Here is a 14,608-nt window from a genome sequence, read left to right as displayed (position 1 = left end):
GCCAAGGAATAGCAGTGTAAAAGAGAGAGATGCTGAAAAGTTCCTTATGGCAGGGACAATGGCTTTTGTGAAAGGAGAAAAGAGAGGTTTGGTATTGTTTGTAAAAAAGGTTAGACCCAGACTTATGCAGATATGTATTGTTTATACGGTGAGCAGTGATCATTTGTCAGAGGTTCTTAAATAAGAATGGGATACTAATTTTTGAAAACAAAGTTTGGTGCAGCATTGCCAGTAACGTGAAGAGAGGAAAGGGAGAGAAGGCCGTTAAGATGTTATGGCTACTGTCTCCTAAAATCATAATGACCTGAGCCCCCTCGCTTCCTCGGCGCTGCCTGCGGAGGTGGCAGCCATCTGTTACTGGGCATCATGGCTGCCCTCAGACCTTTGGTGAAGCCCAAGATCATTAAAAAGAGGACCAAGAAGTTCATCCGGCACCAGTCAGACCGATATGTCAAAATTAAGCGCAACTGGCGGAAGCCGAGCGGCATTGACAATAGGGTGCGCAGAAGATTCAAGGGCCAGATCTTGATGCCCAACATTGGTAACGGGAGCAACAAGAAGACAAAGCACATGTTGCCCAGTGGCTTCAGGAAGTTCCTAGTGCACAATGTCAAGGCGCTTGAAGTGCTGCTGATGTGCAACAAATCTTACTGTGCAGAGATTGCTCACAACGTCTCCTCCAAGAACTGCAAAGCTATTGTGGAAAGAGCAGCCCAGCTGGCAATCAGAGTCACCAATCCCAACGCCAGGCTGCGCAGCGAAGAAAATGAATAGAGAGCTTGTTGTGCGAGGGTGGAACTGAGAATAGAGTCAAAGGCATTCAGAAGGTCAAATCGAGTACTCTCAGTACATGACTGAATATGGTAGTCAAGGAGAAGCAAAATATGAGAATTACTAGAACCTGCCTTGTTTGAATGAATAAATAAATTGTGATTCATTCTGAGCAATTTGAAGAGTCAGAAAGTGGAGCAGATTTGAGCAAGAAAGAATTAGGCAATATAGTCATATTTCGTTTACGTGCCCATGAGTTTTATGCTCTTCAATGAAACGGTGAGTTAGAAAGTTGTTTTTATCATTCTTAAGATTGGAAGTCCTAAAGTAAGCATTCTGGTAGAAATGCTATAAACTTGATAGAATGAGTATGATTTTGCAAAAATCCAAATATAGAAGCTGGCAAATAACAAAGTGGAACTCTGCCAAATAGGTTAATGGTCCTGAAAACCATTTATCCCAAGATGAAAAAGAAATGTGGAGGGGATTAACGAACTAGCAGCCTTTACTTTTGACTTTAGAACAAGTCATATTTTATAGTCTGATGGGATGCTATTTAGGGAACATTTCATCAGGCTGATTGACCAGCATTAATTATTATTTATCTCGTGTCTATAGTACTGGACATTCTACTACATAATTTGCTAGATAGGATGAGACACAATTCCTTTCCCCTAAGGATGGTATATTGCAAAAGAGATATGCTGAACTCCATTATCAATTATGTGTGACTTTTCAAAATGATAATTTATTGACTTTGGCCTGCTATAGTTATAACACTCCATTGCTCCTTCATACACATAAACTCTTTCTCTCTGTCTTTCTCCAGGTCAAAATAATCAGGGAAGAATTTCGTAGAGCAAGTGAGTGACACAACTCAATTAAAAAAAAACATTGATTTTACATCTATCTTGTGCAAAGCTTTGTTTTAGGTACTGCCTAGTGAAAAGGAAGATTAATAACGTGTCTTTTGCCTTAAAAAATTTAATAATTTACCAAGATGGAAATTTTCAAGGTGTTTTTATGCCTATTCTCTCATTTGATTTTCACAAATATTCTATGGACCTGGTAAGTGAGGTCTTGTCCCATGTTTCATGCATGATGAAATTGTCTTGTAGATAAAATTAGTATCATGTCTTCACACTTTTTGCTAAAGTTGTTGTTAATTATGTAAATGAGTCAGCATCGCATATGGGTAATAGAAACAGTAAAAGGTTAAACTGAAAATAGTTTGTGGTCTGTGTGAACGGTTTAGATCAGTATCAGCAAACACAGCATTTGCACCAGACTCCTCATTCTTTTAGTTCCTGCAAACATCTCTAATCAGCCCCAGAACTCATTTCTATTAAGCTGGAATTGGCCTTAAATCCCCTCTTCCTCCAGTCTTTCAGACAGCCATTATAGTCCAGTGCAGGTGACATTTGTCATGAAATCTGTTGTCACCAGACTTAGGAAAGAAGATGTGATGACAATCAAAAAGCTAAGAGACATCAGCGAAGTAAAAAGAACAAAAAAACAAAAACAAAAAATGTTTGAGAGAAGAGTTAAAAATATTTTTTTTTCTGAAATTGTTTTGAGAAGAAGCATGTGGTATAAGCAGGAGGGGGATTTTAAAAAAGAATATTACTTAAGGGATAGTAGAGGGTTTTCAGGGAATTAGAACTCTAAAGGGAAGAATATGGTAAAATTGATGAATGATTATTTGATATAAGCCAGGAGATCTTTGTCTTATGCAGAAATTATTCTATCTCTTACTCTTTTCCTTTCTCTTCCCCACCCTACTTACTGTCCCAATTGATAGAAAGACAAAATTCTTTCTATGGAAAAATTGAATGGTAAATACTCATGGACTCATATACATCAAGCACTCAGATATGATGGAATTGGCAAAGAAATGATCGATTCCTTTACCCCTTATTCACATCTCTGCTTCCTGAGGAAAGATAGCTGGATACATGTCCATGCCTTCCTATTCCCACTCTCCTAGACAATAAATCAAAGAATCCTCCTCTCAATACAATCTACCTTGGAGAAAGGACCTCATGAAACTGATCTCTCCATTTTCTAATTCTAAATTAAATCTGAGGGGACATGTCTTTCTTAATGAATTCCTCCAATCAACTTTTTAGTTCCTCCCTCGTCCCTCCCTCCTTTTTTGTCTTAAACTTTACTTTTTTTTTTTTAAGATTTTATTTATTCATTTGACAGACAGAGATCACAAGTAGGCAGAGAGAGAGAGGAGGAAGCAGGCTCCCCGCTGAGCAGAGAGCTTGATGCGGGACTCGATCCCAGGACCCTGGGATCACAACCTGAGCCAAAGGCAGAGCTTTTAACCCACTGAGCCACCCAGGCGCCCCAGCCTTTATCCCACTGAGCCACCCAGGCGCCCCATACTTTTTTATGTAGTTTTAGGTTGACAACAAAATTGAAAGGATGATCTGCAGATTTCCCATACACCCCCTGTCTCCGCATATGCATAACTTTCTCCATCATTAACATTCTCCACCAGAGTGGTATATTTGTTACCAAGGGTGAATCTACATTGAAACACCAGAATCATCCAAAGTCTGTAGTCCAACACTCATGGTGTTGGGCATTCTATGAGTTTGGATAAATACATGAAAACATATATCCATCATTACAACATTATACCGAGTATTTTCATTGTCCTAAAAATCCTCTGTACTCTGCTTATTCATCCATCCCCTACCCATTTTCCTTATGCCAAACACTAATCTTTTTATTGTCTATAGTTTCTTGTCTTTTCTAGAGTGCCATATAGTCGCAATCATACTATATGTTGTCATTTCATACTGGCTTCTTTCACTTAGTAATATGCATTTAAGTTTCTTTCATCTCTTTTCTTGGTATGACAGCTCTTTTTTTTTTTTTTTTAGTGAATTATATTCCATTGTCTATATGTGTCACCATTTATTTGTCCATTCACCTACTGAAGGGCTTTTGGGCTTCTTCCAAGTTTTGGCAATTATGAAGAAAGCTGCTATAAACCTTTGTGTGCCAGTTTTTTTGTGGACCTAAGTTTGCAGTTGCTTTCAATAAATACCAAATAGTGCAATTGTTATATTTTGTGGGCAGAGTGTGTTTAGTTTTTGTCTTCCAAAGTTGCTGTACCATTTTGCATTTCTTTTTTTTTTTAAGATTTTATTTATTTATTTGACAGAGAGAGAGAGAGAGAGAGATATCACAACCAGGGGGAGGGGCAGAGGGAGAGGGAGAAGCAGGCTCCAGCTGAGCAGGGAGCCCAATGTGGGGCTTGATCCCAGACCTTGGGGTCATGACCTGAGCTGAAGGCAGATGGTTAACCTAATGAGCCACCTAGGTGCCCTCCATTTTGCATTTCTGCCAGTAATTGAGAGTTCTGTTGCTCCACATCCTCACCAGCATTTGGTGGTATCCGTGTTCTAGAATCTAGCCATTCTAGTAGATGTGTAGTGGTATTTCATTGTTGTTTTAATTTGCATTTCCTTGATGAATATGGTGTTGAACATTTTTTTATATACTTTTTGCTATCAGGGTAATATTGGCAAGAAAGAATCAGAGAAGAAGACCAAAAAGGGCCTCAGAAATAAATTGTGATAGCATAAAGAAAACATCCAGTAGAAGACTGAAAAGCTAATGACAAAGATAACTTCTGGAAATTAGAAAAGATTAAAGAACAGGGATACACACATAAATACACATGTTCACAGACACACACAGAGAGAAAGAGAGAGAGAGAAGAAAAATATATTTTCTGATTTTTAAAATTTCCCAAAAAGATAATAGAAAAAAAATTACAGGAAAAAGTTCTCCAAAAAAATAAAATAAAGGAAAAAATCCTTACATGAAGAATATGAAACATGAGACATTCATTTCATTTTATTTCATAAAGAGATTGATTTAGGGCGCCTGGGTGGTTCAGTGGGTTAAGCCGCTGCCTTCGGCTCAGGTCATGATCTCAGGGTCCTGACATCGAGTCCCACATCGGGCTCTTTGCCCAGCAGGAGCCTGCTTCCTTCTCTCTCTTTCTGCCTGCCTCTCTGTCTATTTGGGATCTCGCTCTGTCAAATAAATAAATAAAATCTTTAAAAAAAAATAAAGAGATTGATTTATTTTAGAGAGAGAGGGTGTGCACTGTGTGCAGGGGGAGTCTCAAAGGGAGACAAAGAGAGTCTTAAGGACACTGCATGCTGAATGTAGATGTGGGGCTTGATCCCACAACACATGAGATCCAGACCTGAGCCAAAACCAAGTGCTCGTTGCTTTACCAACCGCAACATCCAAGCACTACTGAGACTTTCATTTTAAAAGGCTCTCCAACTAACCAGTGAACTGGATTAGACAAATATTTTACCAATGCAAAAAACATATATGTAACACTAGAGATTGATGTGGACATGATAAAAACTTAAAGAAAGGAAGACAATTTATATAAAAATAAAAAGAATGACATAAAAACCTAAAACTTACAAGACATTAAGAAACAATAGAATAAAGTTTTTAAAATTCTAAATATCCACCTAGAATAATAGACCCAGCCAAATGATTACTGAACTCTAATTTAGAATAAAGATGCAGGTATTCAAGGACTCAGATATGTACCTTTCCTCCATTTAGGCAAATAGTTATGAAGGTACTAATATAAGGGAAGAAGTAAAGAAAGAGAAAAATAGTAAGAAATAGCAAACAGTTCAACATAAAAGAACAATAAAAAAGCTCAGGATTATAGATATGCAACATACCTTGAGAGCAATCTATCCAGTTTGAAACAGGAAGAAAGAAAAAAATAATAGTTATTTGATGAGTATGAATAATCAGAGGAAACAAGTTTGCTTGGTGTGTGCTCAACCTTACTAACACTAAAATTTGGATAAATTTATATCCATTTTTAAAAGATTTTATTTATTTATTTGACAGAGAAAGAGCACAAGCCGGGGGGAACAGCAGAGGGAGAGGGAAAAGCAGGCTCCAGGGAGCCTGATCTGGGGCTCAATTCCAGGACTCCAAAATCATGATCTGAGCCAAAGGCAGAGAGTTAATGGACTGAGCCACCCAAGAGCCCCTAAAACTATATTCATTGATGAGAGAGCAAGGTATGTCTATATGAAGTTAATTTCATCCACAGGAGAAGGAGTCAAAAGGTAATATCTAAAATTGTTAATTATATATTCAGTTTAGAAATACAGAGGGGATAAACGGAAAAACTGCTGAAAGTATTTAGAGTAATTCATAAATAGGGGAAGATAGGGCATAGGTCTATACTATTATTGTGAGCTCTTTGACCTCAGGATCCTATCTGTTTTTAAAATATGTCCTCCTCATTGTCAGATGCACTTGGTTAGTCTAAAACCAGCCAAGGACCTGGTGACGACTTCTGATCTTCCATTTTTCCCCATGAAGAGAAATCGCTAGAACCCCTCTGTGTAATGTAGTTGTTGTATTTTTATGATTATATTGTGAAAATTGTCTATAGGAATTTCTGATGAATGAAATTTTCTGTGTCATTATGGCTTTTAATCCTCAAATAGCTAGAGCTCTCTGATAAATCTTCTTAATCTAACCTTATCATTAGTGATGCACTTTAGTCCAGTGTCACATAGCTGTCATGTGTCATTCCTTGAAGACTTTTGCTAAGGCTCTTCATGTGTGTCTGGAATGTGCTCCTAATATTTGTCATCGTTGTCTATCCTACTCAGACCATTAAAGTAGTACTCCCAGGAATCTCCACAGTATCCCTTCGGTGCCAGTTGAATTCTCCTTTTTTTTCTTAAGAACTTGTGCTTTGGGGGCGCCTGGGTGGCTCAGTGGGTTAAGCCTCTGCCTTCGACTCAGGTCATGATCTCAGGTTCCTGGGATCGAGCCCCGCATCGGGCTCTCTGCTCAGCAGGGAGCCTGCTTCCCTTCCTCTCTCTCTGCCTGCCTCTCTGCCTACTTGTGATTTCTGTCTGTCAAATAAATAAATAAAATCTTTAAAAAAAAAAAAGAACTTGTGCTTTGTAGTTCCCTTTTAAGATTTATACCAATATGCCTTGTATTAAAATTAAATACAGTCTTTGTATGTTTTTCCTACCCCATACTTAAGTGTGTAGCAGATGTGCACGTACACAAAATTACACACTGGATTGTGAACTTCTGCAAGGGTACGACTAAACCCTATTCGTTTTTTTTATGGTAATTTGTATAGGGCAGCAATGAATAAAGGTTGATTAAATTTAGCATATCACATGTATTTCAAGGCAAGAAAATTATTAGGGAGATATCTGATATATGAAATTCTGATCCTCTCTAAAACAACACAGTTTGTGAGTCCAGACAGTTTTTCAGACAATTTCTTTTTTTTTTTTTAATATTTTATTTGTTTATTTGACAGAGATCACAAGTAGGCAGAGAGGCAGACAGAGAGAGAGGGGGAAACAGGCTCCCCGATGAGCAGAGAGCCTGATGCAGGGCTTGATCCCAGGACCCTGAGATCATGACCAGAGCCAAAGGCAGAGGCTTTAACCCACTGAGCCACCCAGGCGCCCCTCAGACAATTTCTAACTAGCTTTCTCGTTTTCTCTCTTACTTTCTTTTTTTATTATCTACAGAGGATGTCACACAACTGTTCAAAGCCATTTTTTTCTTTTCAAAGCTTCCTTGCTATCTTTAGTCCATTGAAGCTGCTATAATAAAATGTCATAGACTGGGGAGCATATAAACAATAGAAATCTTCACAGTCCTGGAGCTGAGAAATCCAAGATCAAGTTGCCAGGAGATTCAATGTCTAATGAAAGCCCACTTCGTGGTCCATAGATAATCCCTTTCAACTATCTCATATGGCAAAGGGGCAAGGGATCTCACTGAGGTCTGTTTTTGAAAGGCACTAATCTCATTTATGAAGACTCCACCCTCATGACCGAATCACCAAGATTTCACCTCCTAACACTGTCATGCTGGGGGTTAGGATTTCAACATACACATTTTGGGGGGGGCACAGGCATTGAGATCATAGTACGATATTCACCGGGGCAGATGATCTGACCTCCGACCTGAATATTTCTATGCTGACTTCTCAGTAAATATACTTACATCATTTATCTTAGAAGTAATTAAATTCTGATAATGGCAAAAGAAGTAATTATTGAACCATCCCTAGAGAAGCTGGTTAGAAAAACTGAAAAATAAAATAATAAATAAAATGTTTGAAGATGAAGAAATGTAAGTAAAAATTTAAAGAGAAGAGTGAAACAAACAAAAAAAATAGCATGGACATTTGAGGACACTGCTCCCAGACAGCTGAGAAACTAAAAATCTTTCAAAAAGCTCACAAGGCTGTAAGGACCAAAATTAGAATTCAGGGCTCATGAAAAAGGATGATGGCACCATACAGAAAATAATATTTTTATAGAGTTTATATACAGTGTTCGACACTCAAAAACTAAGAGTAATGTGAGGAGGTAAGACAATACTCTTAAAAAGGAAGAAAGAATACAAAATAGAAGCAGTACCATAGGGGATACAGACCATGGAGCCATTACACATGGACAGCAGTGTATAGGGATAGTATAAAACAATAGTAATAATTTAATTCCATACACACACACACACGGAATGGGAGTTGTATATATACATATATATAAATGCATATGTATATATGCATATACATGGAATGGGAATTAAATAGAGTTTCTAAATGTTTTATGTTCAAGATGTTGGTAATTTTTACTTCTTGGGTGCCATTTTCATGGATGAGTTTATTTTATTATTAATAACTGTAAGCTTTTGATACATATGCTCTTCTGTATGTCTGTGTATCTACTTGCTTTCAGGGGAGTAGTTGTAAAAATATTGACAATCTATAAACAAGTAAAGAAATTAGAAAAAACAAGTACACTGCAAATAAATAAATGATACTAATTCTGGTTTTATCTCTTGCTAATGCCCTATTTTTCTGTTCTGGTCTCAGTAAAATGTATTTTTAAAAACTAATATTCTATTCTGTTTTCAGCAATAGCCCAGATGTGATATCCTAACTGTAAATAGTAGATAAAACCAAATACATATATTTTCATTGTATTGCTGTTCTCACAGCAAAGTAAACTCAACTGACAAAAAAAGAAAGATGAGGGAGGGGGGGGGAGAAAAGAAAGGAGGAAGGAGGAAAAAGAAAAAAAAACATGGCAGTAGAGAAAAGGAAAGGAAAAACTTGGAAAGCAGAATCATAAGCCTAGCCTGTTAATTATGTCAGTTATGTTGTTGATCCCTTTTAGTAATCAAAGAGTCTTGATTCTTAATTTTGAACAAGGAGTGGATTTGAAACTGGGACCACTACATAAAACTAAGATCTTTAAACTCTCATCCAGTGAAAGGGACTATAAGAAAAAAAAAACAAACAAAATCTGTCTGCAAAATAAGACTACAAAGAGATTTTTCCCCTTTTGGCCTAGATTCTGGGTGGGAGAAAACCATTTGCCATCAACATGAGCTCACTTTACGAGAACAGCACCTTAAAAGTATATGGATATTTCCACCATATTACAAATGGAAGTGTATTTACGTATGAACTGGAGATTAATTTTACTGAACATAATTAGCTTTCTAAAATTAGTGTATCATTTCATAGTTACACATAAGAAAATAATGTAAACTTATACTTTTAAATATCCTTTACAGTTAGTTCTTTCCTTGAGTCAGCCTTCAGAATGTTGTTGTGGGGATTAAATTAGATTATATGCATAAAAAACTGTTAGATTAGGGAGTTTAGGTGGCTAAATGTTTAATTAATTAACAGTAATTTAATGTTTAGATTAAGCCTCTGCCTTTGGCTCAGGTCATGATCCCAGGGTCCTGGGATCGAGCCCCGCATCGGGCTCTCTGCTCATCAGGGAGCCTGCTTCCACCTCTCTCTCTGCCTGCCTCTCTGCCTACTTTTGATCTCTGCCTGTCAAATAAATAAATAAAATCCTTTAAAAAACAGAAGGTAACAAAAAAAAACCTTTTAGATTAATGACACATAGGAAATGCTCGATAATATTGATTACTATTACTATGAAGTTATTATATTCACATTAAATTTTAGTGTCTCTACATACAGAGAAAACAGGGAAGCTAACTCTTAGTCTACCACTATACTTCATGCTTTCACAATCTTATCTTATTCTTGGAGACAGGCATTGCTATGTAACTTTTTGATAGCTGAGGCTCTGAGAAAGGTAATGTTCTAAGATTCCTGATAAGTGATAAATCTGAAACTCCACAAATTTTAGATGTTTGACACCAAACTTTTAATTTGTTCTCTATACAACAAAATCATTCACAATCCTGAGTCCTCATATTTCACAACAAAGGTTTGTTTCAAGTTTGTATTCCTTAATGTCAGATGCTAGATCATTTGGTTTTTTATTCGTAATTTCTTACTAAAAGTAAAACAAATAAAATGGAAAGCATATAGCAACTCCTCTCCATTAAAGCAAATAGGAATTCTTCTTTTCTGAATTTTACAATTCATTGCTTGAGGCTTCTTCAGTCACTACCTAACTTTGAGAAACTGGAGTTAATATGGTGATCATTTCACAATGCTTACAAGTATTGAATGGTTATGTTGTACACCTGAACTAATATAATGTTAAATTTCAATTATATCTCAATTTGAAAAAATAAGTAAAAAATAAAATGTAAAATGTGGAAGCGAAAACAAACAAATAATTATGCATCCATTTTTGTTATTATGTTTAATTTTGCCATTAAAGAAAATCTAAATCTAGCTTCACACTGTTTTGCTGTAGTTACATCCGTAATGGTAATGGAGCTATATATACTTCCATAGCCTTTGAACTAATTCATGGTTGTAGTGGTAATGATGATGATAATGGTAATGATGGTGGCGGTAGTGATTTGGATGAACTACTTTAGTAACATGGGAGACGAAAAGGAACCAGATAGCAATGGCTTTGAATATAGACATCTGAGTTACTTTAGTCTGTCTTGAAGGCTAGTAGAGAAACTGAAGATTAGAGCATGTGAGACACTTGGGAAGATTTTCATTTTAGAAAGAGCATTCTGATCATTTGGGAAATGGATCACAGAGCAATGACTGGAGGCAGGCAGAGAAGCTAATAAGTTGTTGCAATGATGCAAATGAGAAATTATGAGGACCTGAATTAAGACAGTAAAAAGAAGCTAGATCTAATAGATAAATTGATATATAGGACCAGGAATGATTGAAAATAGGGAAGTGAGGAGTCAAATATGAAATTCAAGTTTGTAGTTTAAGTGAGTTGACTGGTTGGTGATATCATTTAGAGAAATAAAAAATAGGGTGAAAAGAAAGAGGGAAGATAATGAACTACACTGTAGACATTGGACCAGAAACTTTCCCAGTTTCAAATGGAGCAGACACAGGCTGGCATATGATCTTTGCTTCAGTGATTTCTTGCAGTGGGCTTTAATTTTGGTGGTGACAAGCTGGTGACACAAGCAATCTGTGCTGGGGTTGATGTCTCTCCCTGTTTCTCTTCCCTCTCTTGAGCAGTAGTACTGCTATTGCTGGTAATAGCAACATTGTTTGCAGCAGTAGTATTGAATAGTAATAATAGTAGTCATTATGGGAGGGTAGAAACTGCGAGATCAATTGCTGAGTGCAAAAATGTTGCTTGGTGTCTAGTGCTCAGTTGGGAGCAGAGGAAGCATTCAGGAACCACAGTTTTGGTAACTATTCTTAGCTCTTCAGTATCAATTCAAGTTTTCTGGTCCTTTCAAAAAATTATATTGGACATTTAAATGTCCTAGAGTCAGCTTCTGTTGCTTGGAATTCATAATTCTTGCTCAAAATGATTACTTGAATTTGGGTGACTTTAGGATATAGAATTAGAAATGTCAAATAGGAAGGATGGACTCATGGGTCTTGGTTCTTGAAAAACGTTCTGAGCTAGAGATTTGGCTATGATCAGTATTTGGGGGGCAGTTTTAACCTGCTATAATTAAAGTCTCTGAGGTGGTGGGTGGCGATGGAATTCCAAAGGTGAAGATGGTCCTCAGATGAATATGGACAACTCACTCTCTAATACAAGGAAAAAATATAGTAGAAGAAATGGCAGAAATTGAGCACCTTAGTCCCATAGAATCATTAATAACCATGATTGATATTCTTTCCTCAAATGCATAAAATTTTGTAATGACAAGAGAACTCTCTCCTACAACCCAGGATGTGAGCCCCCCAAGTTTTCTTTTAACCTAAGACTTTAAATATACTCCTCCAAGTATCTAGTCCATATCAGAGTTTACAGTCACAGCTTTCATTCTATCAGAAGTAGGTCCATATGATAGGGAGAATACTAGACATTTTCACAGGTCCTAAGCAGTTTTTATGATCATAAATCTCTTCTTTACCTGACTTTACTAGTATAGTAATACTGGTAGGATTAAATAAAATAGAAAAAGAATTGAATTTTTAACAAATTTAAGAACTGAAGGAACTCAGAAGTTTCAAACACAATTTTCAACATAAATTCCTTTTAATAGTCTGACAAAAACAGGAACTAAGATTAATTGAGATAAGTGTAAATGATTAATTAATGGATTGCTATAATTTTTTTCTAGATCCTTAATTTCTCCTCAACTGTCCTCAGTACCAACTATTTATCTTTAACAACAAACATTGATTTATCTCTAATAATTAAGAGCCATAAATTTTAAGAGGTGTATCTGCTCTTGCCTTGATAATTATCATTTCTCTTCTTGTTTAAAAGTGGAGAAATCAACCATTTGTGATAAGGATCAACATATCATCAGCAATTATTTTGGTCTTATGGCTCTTTGCAGATAATTACTTTATTGCTATCATAAGATTTTGTTTTTATGATCAGTTTTCAAATGTTTGTCCTCCCTAGATTTAAGATCCTCTAAAGGGCAGAGAACATGCCTTAATGATTTTTGTAAATCCAGAAGCTATCATAGAATCTGAACTGTAGTAGGCTTTCAGTACGTCTTTATTGAAGAAGACACTGAAGAAATCATAATCCAATCAAGAACAATTTTGCCCATGAGGAGGTTAAGAGAAGGAGGTGCAGTCTATTGAGAAAAGTATTTCATGTATAGAATTTATTTTTAATAGCAGATGTTTATTAAGCATCTAATAAAGTGATTGAAGTTATAAATGCCCAAAAGTGATGAACCTTATTTGTAGGCTGCATATTAGGGAAAGGAATATTTGAGAGACTGTCAGGAAAATTTAGCCTTTACCCTCACCCTGCACACATTTCTTAGTATAACAAAAACATTTAATGCCTATGAGAATAGAATAAGAAGAAAGAAAAATATTTTCTGACAATATTTCACTAAATCAGTGTTATTTTGAGCAATTGAGATAACTTAGTCTTTGGAAGCATTGCCAGTCATAAGAACTAAGGCAAAAAAAAAAAAACCCCATCATTTTGCATAGCATTCCCTTGTTCGAATTCAAAATTAATAAACCATAATTCTCCTAATTTCTTTTTGAGAAGTAAGGATCATCTCCTTCAGAACTTTGACTGATTCCAAATGTTGTTACAAGGCTCAAAATGAATTAAGGTTTTGTGTAAGGATGCTTTGAAAAATAACGTCTGTGTATGCGGTCTATTTGAAATTAGCAGATGACACTAGCGTGATTAGATGAAAATGCTAATTTTATGATGCTTGTATCCTGCTGCTTAATGGTTGATTCTGACAATATTGTAATTAATTTTTTGCATCTATTTTGTTGAGTTTTTAAAGCCAAGGGCATAATTTATACAATTAAATAAAACCTTGATGTTTTCAATCAAAAAAGAAAACACTTGAAATAATATGGATCAGGCCCTGTGAAAAAAGCAAGTTGTTTATAATATAGCCACTTCACTCTGGATAGTTAGTATCAGAGCTCTGAATTTCAATTAATGGTATCCTTCAAAAAGCTCATGCTTTGATAATTAGTTTGGACCTGTGTCAAATTCATTTAAATGAGAAATCAGCTTTCAAAGACAAAAACATGCTTCAATTTAGAGGTCTGCTTTTAACTTTTTAAAAATTTGTCTTTTATTTTGAAAAATTTCAAATGCTCAGGAAAGTTGAGTGAACAGTAAAGTGAACACCTGTGTACCCATCTCTAACACTGACCAATTACTAATATGCTATCTACCTGCTCCATTTTCCCTTCTCTCTCTAAGTGAATGCAGCAAACATCAAGACATTTTGCTCCTAACTACTTCAGCATGAATCATCTACGACAAGGACATTTTCCTATCCAGCCACAATATATTACATTTTAGAAATTAGTATGAATTCAGCCATGATGCAATAAGTAAAGTTTCTTTAGTTATAGCAAAAGTGTCTGTTATGAATTTGTTTTATCCCATTGAGGATTCAATCAATATTGATGCATTATCATTGGTTATGTCCCTTCAACTTCTCACAATCTGCAGAAGTCCTAGAATTTTCTGCCATTCTCCATATTTGATTCTTTGAAGAGTCCAGCCCTTTTGTCTTGCAGGACAACCCACATTTTGTATTAGTAAGTATGTTTATGACTTGACGTAGGTCCAATATTTTTGACAAGACCATGGTATGGGTGATGTTGGGCACTTCTTATTACATTATAGCTGGAGGTATATAATGTTGGGTCTTTCTGCTATTGGCAATGCCAAGAGTAACACACACATCTTTCCATTGTAAAAACACATTTCTCCTTTGTAGTTAATAAATCATCTGTGGAGTGATACTCTGAGATCTCATAAATATACTTTTATCCAACATGTCACAAATTGTTTTAGGTTGTATTGATTATTCTTGTTAGAATCATTAAAACTACATTAGCAGATAGAAAAAATTGTAATTTTCTGATTCT

At 35.9% G+C, this 14,608-nt stretch overlaps 1 protein-coding gene across 1 annotated transcript; it reads left to right on the top strand.

The window, feature by feature from the left end:
• Nucleotides 1–317: 317 nt before the first annotated feature.
• Nucleotides 318–784, top strand: LOC123946957 (60S ribosomal protein L32-like). Its single transcript, XM_046012859.1, has one exon. The coding sequence runs from the start codon at nucleotides 367–369 to the stop codon at nucleotides 772–774; it is 408 nt and encodes a 135-aa protein (XP_045868815.1). The 5' UTR covers nucleotides 318–366; the 3' UTR covers nucleotides 775–784.
• Nucleotides 785–14,608: the final 13,824 nt, after the last annotated feature.

This window comes from Meles meles, chromosome 7 (genome assembly GCF_922984935.1).
Source record: "Meles meles chromosome 7, mMelMel3.1 paternal haplotype, whole genome shotgun sequence".
NCBI lineage: Eukaryota > Metazoa > Chordata > Mammalia > Carnivora > Mustelidae > Meles > Meles meles.
The sequence above is the reverse complement of the archived record's forward strand: the minus strand, read 5'-3'. Positions and strand labels throughout refer to the sequence as shown.